This window comes from Moschus berezovskii, chromosome 14, assembly GCF_049115385.1.
Source record: "Moschus berezovskii isolate FMDL1 chromosome 14, NW_MosBer_1.0, whole genome shotgun sequence".
Taxonomy (NCBI): Eukaryota; Metazoa; Chordata; class Mammalia; order Artiodactyla; family Moschidae; genus Moschus; species Moschus berezovskii.
In genome coordinates, this window is record NC_142473.1 from 56,892,552 (window position 1) to 56,908,440 (window position 15,889).

At 40.9% G+C, this 15,889-nt stretch overlaps 1 protein-coding gene across 1 annotated transcript in view; it reads left to right on the forward strand.

Moving 5' to 3' along the window:
* Window positions 1-15,889, forward strand: part of MRPL48 (mitochondrial ribosomal protein L48) — a 59,070-nt gene that overhangs the window by 24,070 nt on the left and 19,111 nt on the right. The window contains exon 4 of the mRNA XM_055423649.2: window positions 5,899-5,987. Coding sequence (XP_055279624.2) covers window positions 5,899-5,987 — 89 coding nt within the window. The remainder of the gene's footprint in view (window positions 1-5,898; window positions 5,988-15,889) is intronic.

Below are 15,889 nucleotides of genomic sequence, written 5' to 3' on the forward strand. Positions count from 1 at the left end.
TTTCTATAAAGTCAGACATTTAAAAATTGAATTATAATGGTGTTCAGAAAAAATAAGGAGGAAGCAGTGTCCCTTTCCTACCTTTACCCATCATACTTTGTGGGTCCTGGCTACCATCCCAGCTGCTCTCTCTAAGGGAAAAGCCTGATTGTAGTGACCATCTTTTTTATTTATTTTTTTTACTGATTTAAATGTACACGGAGAGATAAATATATAAGGAGGTTAAATGAAGGGAACTCAGACTCCTCTTATTAAAGCATGAGCAAAAAGGTGGAGTCAGCACAGCATGGTACATTCAAGTCCAAGAAGTTCAGTGTAATTAGAAAAACTGAAAGAAGTTTGAAAAGAGATTTTGAAAAAAGTGTGTAGCTGCCAGAGCCAAATCATTGCAGATTGCCTTGTTAAAATATCTCTAGAATTTCAAAACAAGCAAACAAAAGCACCCCAACACTTACTGAACACACACTATTTGCCAGGTGCTGGGGATTGTATCTGCCCTTCAGGGACTTGTGGTCTATTGAATGGAAAAAATATCCTGTAATTAGATTCTTGGCTGGGGTTACCCCAGTTTTTCCCTCATTCTGTCCTGCATAGCCCTGCTCCAAATGCTTGTTCCAATCTTGAAGGAGAAATAATTAAAATGAAGTTGTTTATCCTCATCCTGGATTGATGAGTTTAGTTCCCAGTTTAGTAAACAAGGACATTGAAGGACAGTTGACGCTGGCATATATAAAGGGAAGGGACATGTTGTGGGAAAACTCAATACATGATTACATTCTATAATTGTACCAATTGAAAGATTTTCAAAGCCTCCTTTTGAAGTCCTGGGGTTTTGTGTCTTCTTCAATGAAAAGAGTTGCCTTTTCTCTCAGGAGGCTGCAGTGTTAATATGACAGCAGGAAACCAGCTTAATGACACAACCAGGGGGAAAAAATTCAGTTGAACTTAATGGAAATCAGAGGCTTTCAAACTTGTACATTTTATAATTAAAACAACTGGCTAATTAAGCAGTTTAACCATTGGTAATTTAACCAAAACCGTTCATTTAAGAGAGAAAATGGTTAATTTAACAGCAGTTTGAAATAACTTCTTAATTAACCAGCTGCTCTAATTATAGGAATTGCCCCAGACTGAATTTGAAAATGCCTCCTTGCCAAGGAGTTTCAGTAGATGAGAAGCTGAGGCAAGCATTTGTGGCATTTTCACCTAAGATGTGTCATCATCTCAAAGATCACTTTTGGTTCTGTTATTTAAAACTGGTGGTGGGTGATTGAGTTTCTATGTACTTAAAGATGGTGACTAGTACCTGGGTTGTTGTTTTTTAATTTACACGAGATATTTTACAATGGAGGCATGGGAGAGCTGTAACCATAAAGTAAACTCTTGATGACGTTTGTATGTTTAGGGAAGCACAGAGATGATGACCTTTACACTGGCCTTGGAGGCGATGAAGGATATCATCAGAGAGGTGCAGTCCCGGCACGGGGGACAGCCTGGCATGGCATAGAGGCAGGAGAACTTCATGGTTTATACAGAATGCCAAGTGTAGCTCTGTGGCTGAGAAGCGAAGTTTTAAAGGCCTGGAGGATGGAGAGTGAGGACATCAAGTGGTTGGAACTAAATTACAAAATTAAGGTTCTTAAAAGCTTGCCTAAGGAGTATAAACTTCAGACAGTGGAAAATCATCAAACATTTTGAAATACAGCAAAGACCTTTTTAAAAATTGTGTGTGTGCAATGGATAAATGGTTGAATTAATGAAAGAAAATAACATGATTCGGTTTGTGTTTTAGAAGGATTCATTTGTCAGCTTTAGAGGATGGAATAGAGATGGGGGTGTGGATACAGGAAGACTAACAACTCAGCCAAGGCAACTACTTGAATCTTTGCTTGAACTTCCTTTCACACTCGCCTTTCCCCCACAACAACCAAGGCCCAAAGTGGTGGGTTCCAACCTACCACCCTAATTGCTGGTGCATGCAGTCCCTCTTGCTTTGCTTTAGCCACATGGACAGCCTTTTTAGTTCCTTGAATATGCCAATCTGTGTCACCTACTGAGGCCTTTGCACATGCTATTCCCTCTTCCTGGAATAGTCACTCTATCTTTTACCTAATAAGCTCCATATCTGTCTTTCGGGTCTCAATTTATTATTTTATTTTTTTTAAGTAGATAATACATGTACACGAAAAAAATTTTTTAAAGATTCAATAGTATAAAGTCAGCAGTAAATCTCTCTCTCCTGCCTTCTAGCCACTTCTCCCTGGGGATAACCACTATTATTATTTTCCTCTGACATCTAGTTTCAGTTCATAGGTCATTCTATTTTAGAGAGGCCTTTCCTGATATTTCAGTCTAAAACAGATCCACCGATTGAATTGCCATAGCTCTTTTTATCATTCTTCACAATTTGTAATTTCATAATTTAAAAATTTTTTTTTTTTTTTTTACTATTTTGACTCACTGGAAAAGACTCTGATGCTAGGAAGGATTGGGGGCAGGAGGAGAAGGGGATGACAGAGAATGAGATGGCTGGATGGCATCACCGACTCTATGGACATGAGTTTGAGTGAACTCCGGGAGTTGGTGATGGACAGGGAGGCCTGGCGTGCTGTGGTTCATGGGGTCGCAAAGAGTCAGACGCGATTGAACGACTGAACTGAACTGAACTAGACTATAAGCTCCATAAGCAGAGTTTTTTCGGTCATGTCCCCTGTTATATCTCCACCTCTTTGCACAGTGTCTGGTACATCATAAGTACTGAATAATTAAGCTGTTCCTAAGTTTTGCCTGTAAGCTCGTCTCTTGCCGCCTTTCTCCTCATACTCTGCCTTGAAATTCTCTCTCTGGCTCTTCCTCTTCCTGTACTGTGTTCTCGCCTCACTAACTCCAAGCCACCTGTCAGGTTTTACTTAAAAGTCTCCTGCTCTAAGAATCGTTTCCTGACACCACAAGTCCAGTCTTAATGCTCCTCCGATGTATATGGCTCTTATCATAGACAGCCCTTTTCATCCAGCGTTGATATTAGTTTCACCAACAGATCATAGGTTCTGTATTGCAGGGAGTTTGTGTTTGTCCATTGTTAGAGCTCCAGCATCTAGAGCAGTACCAACCAGGTCTTCCATGGATACTGGGTGGTTTGTGCACTGCATAACTCTTGGTACGTGCAAGTCACATGGTTGAGAGGGTATAATTGTTGCTGGCTACTCTGTTGGGTAGTAATAAATATTTGTTGAATGAATAAACATGCTTTGGGGAGTTCAGTACTTTTAGAAGGTCATGTATTAAAGTCATAATAAAATCTTGGTGGATGGATTCATTTTCAAAGCTGTGGTCTGAGAATGATTGTGTACCCATCAAGGGGTTTTGCATATTAGCTCTTCAGGTGGTACCCTCGGTTGCAGAGTCTGGAACCCGAAGGCTCAGAGGGTCAGTTGGGACCATGACCAGAAGATACCTCAGTTATTTGGAAATCTCTGCCAAAAATACTTCCTTCTTCCTTGCATGGTAAACTCTTACTTCTCTTTCAAGAATGCAGCTGTTACTTCTCTGAACCCTTCCCCTGTACCCTCCTTCACTCCCTCGCCCCCACCTCACGCCCCAGACAGAGTTAGTTGTTCTTTCATCTAGGTTCCTTGCTTTTATCTCCATTAAAGTATTTTGTACACCATAAGGCAGTTATCTGCTTTCCCATTATCCTTTGCCAGTACATACTGAGTGTCTCAAGGGAAAGTAGCATATTGTAGTCATCTTTGTAACTGTCTCAGTATCTGTACAGTTCTTGGCATGTAATTGTAAATGCAGGCTAATGCATATCATGGAAGGGATCCATGATATCCTAGGGTTGTCTTGATGAAATGTTGTGGATTGTGAATGCAGGGAAAGTTTCTGAAGCCATGACTCTTTTTTTTTTTAACTTTTTATTGGAGTTTAGTTGATTTACAATGTTGTGTTGGTTTCAGATGTACAGCAAAGTGAATCAGTTATGTATGCACATATATCCACTCCTTTTTAGATTCTTTTCCCATACTGAGTAGAGTTCCCTGTGCTATAGTAGGTCCTTATTAGTTATCTATATTATATATAGTAGTGTGTATGTCAATCCCAGTCTGACAATTTACCTCTCCTCACTCTTGCCTCCTAGTAACCATGAGTTTTTCTACATCTGTAAGTCTGTTTCTGTTTTGTAGTTAAGTTCATTTGTACTTTTTTTTTAGATTCCACATATAAGTGATATATGTTTGTTTTTCTCTTTCTTTCTTTCGCTCAGTATGACAATCTCTTTGGTCCACTATTGCTTCAAATGACATTATTCCATTCTTTTTATGGCTCAGTAATCCATTGTATATATGTACCACATATTCTTTATCCATTCCTCTGTTGATGGACAATTTAGACTTCTTCCATGTCCTGGCTATTATAAATAGTGCTGCAGTGAACATTGGGGTCCATGTATCCTTTCAGCCATGTTTTTCTCCAGATGTGTGGCCAGGAGTGGGATTGCTGGATCATATGGTAGCTCTATTTTTAGTTTTTAAAGGAACCTCCATACTGTTCTCCATAGTTGAAGCCATAACTCTTGATTGGCCTAACACAGAGCAGACTACTTGGAAACACATTTTAGAAAAGAGAAACTTAAGAAATATTTTACTAGGTGTCATTAAACTTTTCCACATCATTTTGTATTTAACACCCCACAAAGTGGTGGCTTTGGGGAGATGAGGGCAGGACCACAGGAACTAGGAGGAAAGAGGGCAGAACCTATTACCAATACTTTTCCAGAAGGTGGGGAGTGAGCAAGAGAGATACACAGACATAACAGAGCTGGTTCCAGTGAATGGTAAAAATAAGGAACTGATATCAGATATGGGAATGATCAAGTCTAGCTAGATTCTGTATTCTAGAAATTCAGATGTTATAACACATCTGAGCACAGGCTGTTTAGTGAGATAGACCTGGGTTTAAATTGCAGTTCTGCCTTTTACTTGCTGGATGACCTTGGCCAATTCTTGTTTTTAAAAATATATTATTAGTATATTATTATTATGTATTATATTAATTGATTATTATTTTTAATTTTATTATTTATTTATTCTGGCTGCAGCATGGCATGCAGGATCTTAGTTCGCCAACCTGGGATCAAACCTATGCCCACCACAGTGGAAGCACAGGGTCCTAACCACTGGATCACCTTGGCATTCCCTCCAATTCCTACTTTTTGAGCTGCAGTTTCTTTGTTTGTAAATGAAGATAAAAATAACAGGGATTAAAGGAGAATACGTATATATCAGCAAGTCCTTCTTTGAAGGGGATTTGGGTGACACATCTCTGACTCTATCACAATGAATATGTATTAATATGTAATATATAGAGTATTAATGTAGAGTGTCAATATATAGCAATTCTATTTTTTACCTCCACACTGTTCTGTACCTTATGTTTTTAGTTTTTATTGTTATTCATTTGAAGCCTGTTGGAGATCATTATATATCAACACAAATAAAGCAAATTGGATAGTTTTAACAACTTTGTAATCCTTTCTGCTGGTTATTTTTGCCACCTCTCTCTCTGAACAAACCTCACTGGAAAACTTCAAAAGGATTATTGCCTGTTGAGGGACAAGAGAAAATGAGAGTCCTGTAAGAATGTATTTTGTCCCCCTACACCAATGGCTCTAAGAGGAGAGGAGTGGGGACTAGATGTAGTCCAGGGGCCAAAAGGAGAGAGAAAATGGGTAAACTGAATGTCAGCTCAGGATTAAGAAATAACACTGGTTCTTTAAACCAACGAAAGGCTTGCTGTCCCCAGATATTCCATCTTGCAGTGGAGAATTTATCTCCTCATGTATGATCTGTCTGTCCCTACGTAATTTTGAAACAGGTTTGTCTTATTTTCTTTCAGGTGGCATTCTGTTGACCACCAGTCGGCACTACAGGTCAAAGCCCACACATGGCATTGGAAGATACAAGCACCTAGTTAAGCCAGAAGAGGTAAAGGGGGCAGTAGTCTTTTATTTATTTATTTAAAAAATTTTTTTGGCTGAGGCACATGGGATCTTAGTTCCTCAACCAGGGATTGGACCCATGCCCCCTGCAGTGGAAGTGCAGTCTTAACCATTGGACTGCCAGGGAAGTCCCCAGGGGTCCTTTAGAAAAGGGTTCAGTTCAGTTCAGTCGCTTAGTCATGTCTGACTCTTTGCGACCCCATGAATTGCAGCACGCCAGGCCTCCCTGTCCGTCACCAACTCCCGGAGTTCACTCAAACTCATGTTCATCGAGTCGGTGATGCCATCCAACCATCTCATCCTCCGTTGTCCCCTTCTCCTGCCCCCAATCCCTCCCAGTATCCTCTTTTCCAATGAGTCAACTCTTCACATGAGGTGGCCAAAGTATTGGAGTTTCAACTCTAGCATCAGTCCTTCCAATGAACACCCAGGACTGATCTCCTTTAGAATGGACTGGTTGGATCTCCTTGCAGTCCAAGGGACTCTCAAGAGTCTTCTCCAACACCACAGTTCAAAAGCATCAATTCTTTGGCGCTCAGCTTTCTTCACAGTCCAACTCTCACATCCATACATGACCACGGGAAAAACCATAGCCTTGACTAGACGTACTTTTGTTGGCTAAGTAATGTCTCTACTTTTTAATATGCTATCTAGGTTGGTCATAACTTTCCTTCCATGGAGCAAGTGTCTTTTAATTTCATGGCTGAAGTCACCATCTGCAGTGATTTTGGAACCCCAAAAAATAAAGTCTGACACTGTTTCTACTATTTCCCCATCCATTTCCCATGAAGTAATGGGACCAGATGCCATGATCTTAGTTTTCTGAATATTGAGCTTTAAGCCAGCTTTTTCACTCTCCTCTTTCACTTTCATCAAGAGGCTCTTTATTTCTTCTTCACTTTCTGCCATAAGGGTGATGTCATCTGCATATCTGAGATTGCTGATATTTCTCCTGGCAATCTTGATTCCAGCTTGTGCTTCTTCCAGCCCAGCATTCCTCATGATGTACTCTTCATATCAGTTAAATAAGCAGGATGACAATATATATCATTGACGTACTCTTTTCCCAATTTGGAACCAGTCTGTTGTTTTACTCTAACTGTTGCTTTTTGACCTGCAAACAGTATAGTTAGGAAGATTTTGCTATTCTTACTTGGGGAGATTTCAATGTCATTTTTGGTTCTTTAGCTTAGTTCGATGGTCCCACGAAACCCTGCACATCTCCCATTGTTTCTCACCTTAGCAGAGGTCCAGGACCATTGCATTTGGACCTCAGAAGCCACTAAACTTGCCACATTCTTCTGAGCATCATCCTTTTATCAAGGAATTTTGTACGAGAAACATTGCCACACCTGAGGCTTATATCAGGCACTGTCCCAGCTGGAAACAACCCTACTAAATTTTTGCCTTTGTAATGAGAAGAGTACTGAATTGGGAACCAGGAAACTTGTAATCTAGGATTGGTTCTGCTACTTATTAGCTTTGTGGTTTGGGGCAAGTTAACCATACCTCTCTGGTTATGGCTGGCCATGAAGTTGTATGTAAAATGTTTTCTATGTATGAGTTTTTCTGGGAAGAGAATCCATAGCTTTTGTCAGATTCTTCACAAAGTTTGAGAAACTCTGGATTAGAATATCTTCAAGAGTCTCTTAGCTCTGATATCATGTAACTACATAATGCTATCTTTTTCTAAGATCTATTAGGTGCTAGGTACCGTTGGGGGTACCTTGCCTATTCAGACTGAGTTGCAATAAAGTTTTATAGTATGAAAGAGCAAGACCTGGTTCATGCTCATAGGGAGCTGATAAACCACTAGAGATAAGACACAAATAATTATGCTCCCAAGCAGAAAGTGACAAGTGCTAAAAGGAGGATACAAAGTGCTTTTAAAATTCAGAAGAAGGAGTGATTTACACCCTTTCTAAGTTGTGACGCCTTAGAGTAAGTTCTTGAAGTTGTTTTATTTTGGGATATCCTCCTAAAAGTCTTACATAAATTAGCAGGAAATAAAATTAGTTTTGTTTGGGTGTGAGTTTTTTGCTTTTTTAAATTTCTTGGGATCCTCTCTCATAGATAATTTTCTGTGTATACCATGCTCTGACCCACTCCTTGTCTTTTTATAAAACGAAGCTTAATGACATATCTAATGCCATCTGTCCTATCTTTCTCTCCAGCTTCCTCTCCCATCTCGTGGATCATCATACTGTTTTGAGACCTCTCACATGCTGTTCTGTCTACTTGCAAGACTTTCCTTCTTGGTTAATACATCCTGAACCTTTAAGTCCCATTGAGGAATATAGAATGAGGAGGGGAAAAACAAATCTACCTCTTTGAGAAACCTCCAGTTCCCTGCACTGGGTTACTTCTCCTACCATGAACAAAGGGTTCCTTGTGCTTCCTCTGTTGTAGGACTTGCTGCTCTATTTTAACCCTGTTTTGATGACTGTTTCTACGCCGAAACGATGAGCATCCTTAGGGTAGAGGCCTTGTCTCATGTTTCTTCTGTATCCTCAGTGTCCAGCCCAGGGCCTGGCATCAAGCAGAGGACAATAAACATTGATTGAGCTGAATCTAAATGTGGTTATTGGAGCTGCCCCGAGGTTTTGTAAATCAGAACTGGCAAACACGACCCACTGTCTGTAAACAGCTGTTTCCAGCTGACCTTGCTTACTTGAAAGGAGTGATGCTCCTTTTTGTTAGGGCTGTAGGCTTTTCTCCGGATACTATTCATGTTCCAGGGTGGCTAGCACAATAGTGCTGGATAGTGGTGGAGGCTGCTTGAGACTTCTTACTTCCTGCTTAGGACAGCACAGTGAAGACTTTCATCTGCTAGTTCTCAGAGGCCCTGTCCCAAGTCCCTGTCTCTTGTTCCCCTGGTAAATTGGCTGGAAAAGCTAAAAGATATCTTAGGCCTCCTTTCTTTCCCTAAAGTAAGAACCTATAAAAAATAATAAACAGCAAGATTTCCATTTTTTCTTCTCTGATTCAGACTGACTTCTCTACTCTCTTGAACACTACAGCCCAGAGACAAGAGTTAATTCTTATGTACAAAGTGGCTAGCGCTTGTCCCTTTTCTGCTAGTGTAATCTCTTCATTCCTCCTTCCAAAGGTCTCACACTCAGTCTTATGACTCCTGAACCTTGGGAAGGAAAAGGCACATCTACTTCACTCAGCTTTCCTTTTCAATACTGGTTTTATCTCTCTCTTGCATGGCCTGGTTTATAACTCTAGGTTCGTTCCCATCCCTCCATCCTGTGCCCTGTCCTTGATGCCTCTCTGAGGAGTTAGTGACAGCAGAGGTGAAAACAAAGCTTCTCCCTGGGTGGCAGCATGAGGATGATAGCAAATCATGGGATTCCAGGTCTCTCAGCACAGACCCAGCCTCCTTCTCAGTGATTTCCCATTTTTCACCCTGTGCTTCAGGTGCATTTTCTCATACGTCCATGCTCTCTCATGCCTCTGTGTCCTTCTACATGCATATCTTCCTTTTTTTCCGTCTCATCATGTGAGACCCACCTTGACTTATGGCAGTGAGGGACCATACTTCAAAGCATATCTCCAGACAGAGCACTGTGTCTGTGTGTAGATCTCATTATTCCTTCAAGGGCCCTGCATCATTCTGTTAAAATTTAAAAGGCTTCAGATTGTTTAGAGTGATTTTTATTTGATAAAAATAAAAAGAATGTAGTCCTTCACATTTGTATAGTGCTAGGACTTGGAGAAAGCAATGGCAAGCCACTCCAGTACTCTTGCCTAGAAAATCCCATGGATGGAGGAGCCTGGTAGGCTGCAGTCCATGGGGTCGCTAAGGGTCAGACACGACTGAGCGACTTCACTTTCATTTTTCACTTTCCACTTTCACACATTGGAGAAGGAAATGGCAACCCACTCCAGTGTTCTTGCCTGGAGAATCCCAGGGACGGGGGAGCCTGGTGGGCTTCCGTCTATGGGGTCACACAGAGTCGGACACGACTGAAGTGACTTAGCAGCAGCAGCAGCAGGACGGGGACGACAGAGAATGAGATGGCTGGATGGCATCACCGACTCAATGGATATGAGTTTGAGTGAACTCCGGGAGTTGGTGATGGACAGGGAGGCCTGGCGTGCTGTGGTTCATGGGGTCGCAAAGAGTCGGACATGACTGAGCGACTAAACTGAACTGAGGTCATATCTCCCAAGACCACTTACTTGCCCTCAGCTGTTGTTCAACCTCCAATCCTAGGGTAATAGCAGCTGAAGAATAAAAGCAATGCCAAGAGGAAGATGTGGGAGGATGAAATAGAGGCAGTGTAAATGGCTGTCAGTTTTAGCTGTCATACGTTCTATTTTTCAGGCTCTGGGGCAAGAGAGTAAGATTTTTGAACTCAGACAATTTACTTCCTCTTTGTAGAATGGCCCCTAGGAAATCAAGATGTCTTTTCTCTTGGAAACGTCATGCTGTTTTGACTGTTGACATAGCGGAGGTATTTGTCATTTCTGACACCCTCTTATTTTGTTGTAGCACTCATAGATTGATCAGCGCTCACAGCCACAAGTCTGTGAGAAGCCTGTGGCATCATTCCCAGAAAAATCAGCAGATCAAAACCACTTTATGGTGACAGTCCTCGCTTCCTTGAAACAGAAAGATTGGTTTTGCTGGCCTAGTGACTGTAGGGCTAGACATGGATTTTAGGACTGGCTTACAGAGAGCTGTTTTAAACTGGCATCCATGTTTTCCCTCAAGTCTGCCTCTTGTAACTCACTGAAAAGAACAACCAGCATTGAGCATCTGCTGTGTGTCAGGCACAGTGCTTTGCACAGATAATGCTGTGGTGAGTGGGGCACAGTCTCTTCTTACAAAAACTATAAAGTGGGCTGGGAAGGATAGTGCTCAAAAATGTAACTAAAATACGTAATGGAAATGCTTTACTAGAGGAATGAACTAAATATCAGTAGAGCAAAGCTAAAGGGGCAGTTCTCCCTGAAAGGGTCAGTGGAGGTCTTACAGAGTTCAGCTCAACAAACATTTACTTATTTATTTTAAAATTTATTTATTTATTTTAATTGGAGGCTAATTACTCAACAAACATTTATTAAATACCACCTGTATTCTTGCACTGAGTACATAAAGTGAACTGACACTTATTTAGGAGGATCCAGTTGCTTGGCGTAGTGGGAAACACTGGGGCTGTAAAAACTATTTTAGAGTTTCCCAGGGCTTTTCCAGGTACAGAGTGATTTCTGTGAAGACCTGACTTTTAGCTTGCGCCATTAGAGTGCCCTGGTCTCCAGCCCACTGGGCTCTCATCCTGCCTTGCCTATTCTGCTAAATTACAACAGTGTCAGTTTTAGAGAGATTCATATTTGATGTGAATAAAAATAATGATCTCTTTCCATTTTCAAAGTGCTTTCACGTCCATTATCTCATTGCCTGTCAAACCATAGGCCCTTGGAACACTGGTGATGCTAGAGTAGAACCCCTCTTCAAGTTTAATAATGGCAATCTGCCATATTTAAGAAGATATTAAGCTAATGGATAGAGTTTTCTAAATTTCAAATTTTTCTCCCATCAGTTTTATTTGATGAAAATAAATGTTAACAGAGAAGCTCATATGGTTTCATATTTTTTGAAATGCAGACAACTCCATTTATATAATATAACCATATTTTCTGCTAGTTAAGTCATTCTTGTTTTATATGATGAAAGCACATTAATGAGTATTTCATGTGCTTCACAAAGGTAAACATGATTTTTTTTTAGGCCCTTTGTAACCAACAAATTTGAAAACCATGCTTTTCGATTCACCAACTATCCTGTGAGGTACACAGGGCAGAAAAGGAAACCGAGGAGGATAAGTGATTTCTCTCTGACAATATATATATTCTGCCAGTAAATAAACAAACTAGAACCAGAATTTAATTAAGTTCAACTCAACATTTAATGTTGCTGGACACTGCTGCTGCTGCTAAATCACTTCAGTTGTGTCCAACTCTGTGCAACTCTATAGACAGCAGCCCACCAGGATCCCCCATCACTGGGATTCTCCAGGCAAGAACACTGGAGTGGGTTGCCATTTCCTTCTCCAATGCATGAAAGTGAAAAGTGAAAGTGAAGTCACTCAGTTGTGTCCAACTCTTAGCAACCCCATGGACTGCAGCCTACCAGGCTCCTCCGTCCATGGGATTTTCCAGGCAAGAGTACTGGAGTGGGGTGTTGCTAGACTCTAGGAATAGAGAAATGAATGAGACATAACACCTTCTTGTTGAGATAATGATTTGACTGTCATAATAGAAATTCACTTAATCAAGGGGCTTAAATAAGACAGAGTTTGTTTTCCTGTCATATAAAGTATAGGTAGATAGTCCAGCTTTCTGTTTTGCAAACATATCCTACTGCCTTTATCTCGTAGTCTGAGATGGCTGCTCCCACTTCAGCCTGCATGTCCACATTCCAGCCTGTAGGCAGGGGAAGGGGAAAGCACATGCATGAGCTAATATCCCACTGGCCAGAACTCAGTCATGGAACCATACCCAGCTGCAGGATTGGTTGGGAAATGTTACTTTTATTATGAATGGTCATGTACCCAGGAAAAATTCAGCAGTTCCATGATTAAAGGAAAAAGAATATTAAGAAAACTGGCAGGCTCTGCACACCATCCTTAAAGGGAAAGGCAGAGATTAGGAGAAATGTTTTGGAACTAGGCAGACCCAAGTTAATGATTCAGTCCTTTGCTTACTAGTGTATGTCCTTGGGTAAGTTACTTAACTTTTCCAAGCTGCAATTTTCTTGCCTTTAAATAGCTATGTTATTTAAATGTTTTGTGAAGATTAAATTAAAAAAGAAAGTTTTAAGTACTTAACACAGTGTCTGAAACATGGAGCCCATGAGTAGTTACCATGATGATGTTGATGATAGCATTAGTCCTTTTTACAATCCCATAGTACTCTATTTTTCTCCCTCAAATTATGCATCTTCTTATAATTACTTGTTATATATATGCCTTTTCCAATAGATTGCAAGTTTCAGCAAGCAGAAACTGTGGCTGTGTTATTTACTATTATATCCCCATTGCTAACCCTGGTCTGGCTTATCACTTGTGCTTAGTCCCTCAGTGGTGTCTTACTCCTTGTGAACCCATAGGTTGGACTGTAGTCTTCCAGGCTCCTCTGTCTATGGGGATTCTCCAGGCAAGAATACCTGAGTAGGTTGCCATCCCCTTTTCCAGGGGATCTTTTCAACCTAGGGATTAAACCCAGGTCTCCCACATTGCAGGTGATTCTTTGCCATCTGAGCCACCAGGGAAGCCCTGGCTTATCACTAGTGGTCAGAAAATATTTGTTGAATAAATGGATACGTGTGCTAAGTGATAGTGGTGTCTAAGGGAAAGAGGGTTGCTATGGGCACATGTAAGCATAGTACCCACCTCAGCATGAGGAATGAGGGAAGGCTTCCTGAAAGAGCATGAATGGAGTCTTAAAAATGACTAGACTAGGAGGGACTTCCTTGGTGGTCCAGTGGTTAAGACTCTTCATTTCCATTGCAAGGAGCACAGGTTCCATCCCTGGTTGGGGGAAAAAATGACTGGGAGTTCCTCACATTGAGGGTGTTGGGTGAAGGGTCAAACTCTCTGCAGGAAGGGGGAACATTCTGGGCAAAAGTGGGAAGTCATTGATTCTGGAAATGCAGTTGGGAAACTTTAAGCAGTTTGTGTTAATCCTAGAATCTTGAGGAGGCACGTGAAAGATGATGGGACTTGAGACCTGAGAAGTAGACATGACTCGATCAACTTTTTTAAAAGATACCATTTATATTGAGTAACTGCTGTATACTCTTATATGTTATACAAAAAACCTAGGAGTATTGACCTGCTCATTGTCCTTTCAGGCTCAACCACCTGAGGTCATTGCTTTTGGGTTTTAATTGCCATGGTGCAGCAAGGTAGCTTATGCTGAACTTGCCATGGGAGGTGGCCTACTTGTTATGATTAAATTGAGAGGATTGGTTCTTTTGTATGTATCTCTCTCTCTCTCAGCTGTAAGCTCCTTTAGAGTTGGGGACTGTGTTTTCTCTTTGGTGTCTTTCCTTAGAATGGTTGAATCAGTACTTTGCATACAACAGGGGTTTAATGAGTGCCTCATTCTGTAAAACATACCAATAAGAGCATGCTTATGTCCAATTATAATAATAATAATGTCCTATCTTGTCCTGTGTACATTACTCAGTCTTTCTTTAAAGATATCATTTATTGAGCACCTACTATATGTACTAGATCATGTCATCACTATGCGCCAGGCTTTTAAAAGCATGATTTCATTTTATAATATTACAAATGATATCATTGAATCCTCAGATATACTGAGGTAATTAAGGGCCCTGTTTGAGGAATCTAAGACTTAGATTAAATAACTTGCCCACGTGACAATAATTTCCAGAGCCAATATTTGAAATAAGGGTGGTCAGAATCCATCTAATGTCCACACTATTTCCCTTTCCCAAAAATTCACTATTTTGAACTTCACATAAACCTTAGGTGTTGAGATTGACACCTAGAGAGGTTACTCAGTGTCATGTAGTGACTAAGCAGACAGTATTTGAGCCAAGATTTTCTTTCTTTCTTTCTGACCGTGCTACGCAGCATGTGGGATCTTAGTTCCCCAACCAGGGGTCAAACCAGTGCCCCCTGCAGTGGAAGTATGGTGTCTTAACTACTGGACTCCCAGGGAAGCCCCCCAGATTTTCTTGGGCTTCCATCTTAGTCAAGTGCTCTTTATGCAGTACCAGGCTGCCAACCCCGTCAGGGCCATGCCTTTTGTCTGGTGTATGTTTCTTGAGTGCGCTACACTCAAGTTAGCATGTTTATGTTAGTTATAAACATAACCATTTGATGTCTATGTACCTTACAGCTTATTATGGACTTTTCAGAGTACCATCACCAAAATCATTTAAGTCCCAGGTGTAATTTTTAAAATTTCCATCACTAGAATTCCTGGAAGCTATATATGCTACAGGCCTGTCAGCTTTTCATTTGAGGATTAAGAAGATACAATTTCTTCCCAACTTTCCCACCGTGGAGAATGCCGCATATAGTGATTGGTGGATACTATTATTATAATTTTGGGGGAAGCTAGAGGAGAGAGCTTGGGTTTGGGGCCACAGACTCAGCTTCTAGCCATGGCTAGACATAAAGTGGTTGCCTTTTCCACTTCCTTACTGTCATAACCTTTAAACAAGTCATTTCCCCATTCTAGACCTTGACTTCCCCCTTACATAAAATTAGGGGAAAAAGGAAGGAGAAACTAATTTATCACTAAGATACCTTCCAACTATAACAGTCCGTGATTCTAATCTGACTCCTTTCTCTATCTGTTCTTTGCCAGAAAAGTTTCCCAGTAACCCTGGCCAAATACAACATCCTTTCAGAGGACCCTTCAGAGGACCTCAGTTTTCTGTCTGTAAAATAGGAGTAATATGGATATTTTTGTACAAAAATGGTTTAGTGATTTATCCCATGACCCATTTGGGGCATCATAGTGTACTCCTACAGGGATCTAAGGATGTCTGCCCTGGGCCATCCCACAGTGAATCCAGGTCAGTCACAGCAGTATACAGTTTGATGGTAGATAGCAGTCCATCTTCCCTATCGCCTTTTTCCTAGCCTTCATTCATTTCCTGCCTAATTCTCCTTCACAGGCAGGCAGGGTAACCTTCCCAAAACACAGCTCTAGTCATATACATCCCTAGCGCAGATATCTTTAATAGCTCCCCATGGCAGTCATGAAGGTCTGAACTCAGGCAGTAAGAATAGAAAGGAAAGGATAAGAAATATTGTGAAGGTAAAATGATAGGAACTGGTATCTGAAATTTCATGCACTCAAACTCTTGCTGACTATTTTGTGCCCTGGCTCAGA